At 39.0% G+C, this 5,207-nt stretch overlaps 1 protein-coding gene across 1 annotated transcript; it reads right to left on the bottom strand.

The window, feature by feature from the left end:
- LOC121313285 (CCN family member 3-like) lies at positions 1–3,668 on the bottom strand. Its single transcript, XM_041245660.1, has 5 exons — positions 3,496–3,668; positions 2,806–3,034; positions 2,059–2,310; positions 1,469–1,683; positions 1–913 (listed from the first exon to the last, which is right to left on the bottom strand). Exons 1-5 carry the CDS (start codon positions 3,550–3,552, stop codon positions 629–631), a joined length of 1,038 nt encoding a protein of 345 aa, XP_041101594.1. The 5' UTR covers positions 3,553–3,668; the 3' UTR covers positions 1–628.
- Positions 3,669–5,207: the final 1,539 nt, after the last annotated feature.

Below are 5,207 nucleotides of genomic sequence, written 5' to 3'. Positions count from 1 at the left end.
TGCTAATTTGTCATTGCAATTCATAGTGTCTGTCGCCGCAAATTAAATTAACAAAGTGTCCTCAGAGTCTTTTATCAATGTTCTGCATTTTTAGTCTTAGAAATGTCTGGGTTTTTTTCTTGCTTAAATTTGCAGTGCTTCACAATATGGTACAACTAAAGTGTAAATGTAGGGTCTTGCATTATTCTAGCTCTCTACCTTGAGGTCCAGCGTTTAAATCAAAGCCGGTTTTAGCTACAGGGACACATGCTTGCTCCCAATCATGTCACTAATACTTGCAGCAGTATTATAAATTCAATCTTAAAGTTCTGTTATAGCCAATGAAGCAAAATAAATATGGGGTGCTACACCTTTAAGCTTATATTGTTTAAAAGCATCTAATTACTAAGAAGTTTCTGATGTAACAATGTGTTTATGTGGCTATATTATGTAACAGAGTATATGAGTACTGGCTCTGAATATTACAATAGTAGTTTCCGAATTACAATGTGTGCTTGATACTACTGTACTGTTAAAATGTAAATGTGCTTTCATACACTTTCCCTTTAGAATAATGACACCCACATTCATTAACCACCTGTAAAAAAAAAAAAAAAAAAAAAAAAAAGTAGCACAATACTTATATTTTTTATCCACTGAACATGGGGTCTGACATTTGGAAGATAGCATTGTCCCTTGGGCAGTTGTTGTGGCAGGCACAGGTATTGATGAACATCATTGTCTTCTTGATGATTTTGCCCCTGGGGCACTGGAATTCCACCTGCACAGTTTTGGTGCTATGCGGGGTACAGCACCTTCCATCACTGCACACGCCGCAGTACCTGGGTTTGTAGGCATGTACACTGGTGCAGTTCTTAAACTCAAAGTGTGTTGCCTTCATAGACTTCTTAGTTCTGGAACACCTTTTCCCCTTCTGATTCACAGAGAAAGAAAACCAGGCTTATGTTTGTAAAAGAAACAGTTTAGTACATACAAACGCATAATGACATTTTCCTCTTTGGAATACTGTACCAGCAATGCTCAGTGCACACTCGAGTGATGCACAGTACAGGCAACATATTTCAATCATCTGTAACTATTAAACACTAAATAGTCTAGAATTTACAAGAAACTTAAATGAAATGACATTTGACTAGAAGTATTTTTCAATATCTTGAAATAAAAACTAACAAAAAGAACAACTCATCTACTAATCAGGTTAATTAGTGTGTTTCTGCCTTAATTAACACTGGCATGGAAATGTCAAGCAACATTATTAAAGGGTTTATATACCTCTGACCTTACTTTTTATCAGCTTCTGCAATAAGAAAGCAACAAACTTAACACTAGCCAATCCTGTTTGACACTTACAGTCACATAATAGCCTGAGAATAAATGGGAAGGTTTTAGAATAAGGATGATAGATCAAAAGAAAGGAAAGGCTGTGGCTTCAAAAACAGAAAGACCAAAGCCATTCTCTGCCTCATACCTTGCTTGTCTGCTTCTGATATTCCTTCTCACAAGGTCTGACCATGCACAGGCGGTTCTGCTTGCCCATCTCGCAGCGGCGATTCCTGTTGGTGACCCGTGTGGACACCCCCATTCCACACGACTTGGAGCAGGCACCCCATTCCGTTGTCTGTTCAATGCAGTTAACGCTGGGATCAAAGCCATCAACTCCATAGGTGTCCTCCTGTCTGTAAGCTGTTTAAAAAGAACAATATTGGCAGAAGTTGTCTCATTCATCAAAAATGTCCAAAAGCTGGATTATCTAAGATGGATACATCCTCCCCATATCTTTTGAAAGCTACAAACTAATACCCTGACACATGTAATTTCACTTATATGCCACTTACATTAAATACTTCACTGAAAATGACATGAACTCGATGGTTTACAATATAATCTGCATTTCAAGTCCCTCCTTGAATTTCTTCCTATAGAGTCCATATTAAAATAAGCAAATATGGTCGAAGGTTTCTGTGTGAAACTGGTAGACAACAGCACTAAGAAAGTTTCTGACTGATTGAAAGCATTCCAATAATAACCTGGATGTTAGTACTGCAAGCACTTACTCACCAGCCATCGCAAACCCCCCAAGGGGTGATTCTGCCTTGGAGTCACACACCCATTTCTCACAGCATTCTCCTGGAAGTTGCACTTTCCTGGGGAAGGGGCAGTCCGGTCCTGGGAGCAGCACATCCAGGTTGCAGCGTGGCACGCAGCCGATCTGGCCGTCTCTGCAGGCACACTGGTATTTGCAGCTAGGCTGGAATGTTTCACCATTCTGATAGACAGAGCCATCAAAGACACAGATGTCTCCTTCCCAGGCTACAAAAGACAAGGGGTGCTTTAGATTTTTTCATTACAAAAATTGATTTCAAGGGTATGCAACAAAAACCTGTTAAAACCTAATAAAGCAGCAATAGTTATATATGGTTATTTCTGGGCTCTTCGAGTAAGCTCAGGTTTATCATGGAAGGAAAGCCATTATATATATATATATATACACACACACACACATTATATACACACACACACACACACTTGATAATTGCATTTGCCCACTCACAAAGTAATGCTTTGAGAAGCTCAGCATTTTGACTTACTCACACAGTCAACTACACTGCTTGCTAAGATGATGTAGGGAATGCAAGCTGTTTGGTACTGTGTTTTTCTGCATCTTTTGTCAACAAATCGTAGAAAAATAATTCTTAATTTGTCTGGATGTCTAAAAATTGCAGTTCTTATAACGTATCTACAAAATCACGAATCTGATTATTTTAAGTGTGGGTATGTTTTATGCTATGAGCAATCTGTTCTCACCCATGCAGACTCCTACTCTCTTCCTCGGATCAGCACTGTAATCGCAGCGCAGTGCTTTGTGTGTGTCGCAGGGGCTTTTCTCTGAGCAAGCTTCTCCTTGCTGCCGGGCACAAACCAGGCAGCACGCGCAGTCATCGAGTATGAGCTGAACCCCGGGAGCGCACATAGGCGGCTCGGTCGGACACCAGCACCGAGATGAGCACTGCTGGGCACTCGCTTGGGACCAGAACTGTGAAAAAGAAATACTGTACTAGGTAAGCGACTGGCGGTACAGTACGCTTGCAATTTCAAATGTGTACAAATTGAGATGCACCGATGGATTATTGTATTTGTTCCCTATGCTTTCACTCGTTTCTTTGGTAGATGCTCAAATCGCAAATGTAAGTTAATGATTAAATAGGCAACATTCATGCAAAGCTAAAAACCTACATTTTACTATAACACTACGAACAGTTAATAAAGGCATTTCACCTGATGTAGTTGTAAGGCACTTCTGTTGCTTCCCAATGTTTTTAGATTAGCAAATACTCTACTGTAGTACCGCGTTAGTTACGTTTACAAACATGGTGGAAAATAATAAGGACAAGTACATAGGTTTCTTTAGATAATATGTTTACAGTCGTTTTTTATGGTAACAACTGTATAACTATTTCCTTACGTACGGTCTTCAGAGAGAAATGTCCAACTCACCAGCGTAAAAACGAAAATGAAAACCAGTTGCACAAATCTTGCCTGCAGTCGTATCATCTCGTCCTCTCTGTTTATTAACTTTCCCCAGTCTGTTGTCTTTTACTTTTCCTGCTGGTCAGATCTCTGGTATTTCCTTTTTGCACAATATTAAAAAGCCGCAGAATAATATATAAAGCTGTCTTAGGAGGCAGTGAGCTGATTGGATAAGATACTGCAAAACAAACCACTATCTGCACAGGTTAAAACATTTCTGATTGGATGGCAGTGGAGCATGCTGTTTAAATATTCTCATCCCAGGCCTGACCAGCTGCTGATTCCGAATATCTGCAAGCGGGGAACACTACTGGGGGAAGGTAACGAACATTTTATATTCATATCAAGCTAAACTTATTGGAAAAAAAAAACAAAACAAAAAAAAGAACTTACAATCAAATGTAAACATTTAATTGGAACGTAAATTACAATAAAGCGTGCACTTCCAAAATATAAATAAATAAAATAAACATTTAACCTGGAACGGTAACTTCCAGAACCTACAAACAGAATGTGGAAAGCACAGGTCATATTGTAGTGTGTACCGTTTAATTCCTTGCTTGTGTTATATGCTGCAGGATCAAATCTCAAACCCATGTTTGCCTATTTCAGATATGGCATTGTCACAGAAAGTGTCAGAAATGTAAATATCTTTTTTTTTTTTTAAAGCTACGTCAGTTATTCCACAACCCTCATGCCAAAAATAAAACTGGCAGCAATCCTATTGCAGGTGCTTGCCCCTTATGCCTTGCTGATAGAACAGAATAGGAACACATTTTAGACAAAAGTTGGTAACAAGTGGATTGGTGAATCTAGTCATAGGAGCTGAGGTTGTAAAAGTTTGGTTCTATAGCTGACATGTTGTCATAGTCATGAAAGTTGCTCCCCACAGTAACCATGATTGGATGGGAATGCGATGGAGACCTGATGTCAACCAAACTGTATGCAGGAAAGTGGGGTAAAGGGGGAAGCTGGTGCTGTGACAGTAGCAGAGTTATTGACTGTTTTTTAAACACTGTCCAGAATCATAATATATTAAAAATATATTTTCTATATTATAAATACAGCTTCAAGAATCTCATTTAATACTTTATTTAATCTTCTAAAGACATGGTAACAAATGTCACCCAACATGTGACAAGACCATTACCCTTTTTTTCTGTTATTCACCAATATTTTCAATTTTTTGTTTTTTTTATCCAGGTTTATTTCTTGTTGGAGTAGATGCACGCATTCTAATGAATTGAGAATAAGTCATTTGAAAGACAAGAAACTCCTGACCCAATTAATCTTAACTGTCTGTGTGCAGCAGGATAATATGCACTGCATGGCTTTGGAAGACAGTGGCTTGAAGGCAGGTCCTTTAGACTCCACCAAGGCTCAAGGTCTGCTTTTTGTCTGAGTCAAGCCATGTTAGCCATTCCCCAGCGCTAAGCCACAAGTTCATTTTTCCCAAAGCATTATAAGGCCAGGGACATTACAGCACCACACAGTTGCTTTCTCTTGATCTTTTTGTCCACACAGCATCTTCAGCCAGGGTCACAGTTTTATGCTACCATTCATTTCTTTCATATGTGTAATCTTTAGCTGCATCTGTGGTTCATCCTGTCCAGAGATGTTTGATTACACACCTTTTTAATACATCCAATTCCCTGCTTTTGAGAGGATTTCAAGTTTTT

Source organism: Polyodon spathula, chromosome 3, assembly GCF_017654505.1.
Source record: "Polyodon spathula isolate WHYD16114869_AA chromosome 3, ASM1765450v1, whole genome shotgun sequence".
Lineage (NCBI taxonomy): Eukaryota > Metazoa > Chordata > Actinopteri > Acipenseriformes > Polyodontidae > Polyodon > Polyodon spathula.
The sequence above is the reverse complement of the archived record's forward strand: the minus strand, read 5'-3'. Positions and strand labels throughout refer to the sequence as shown.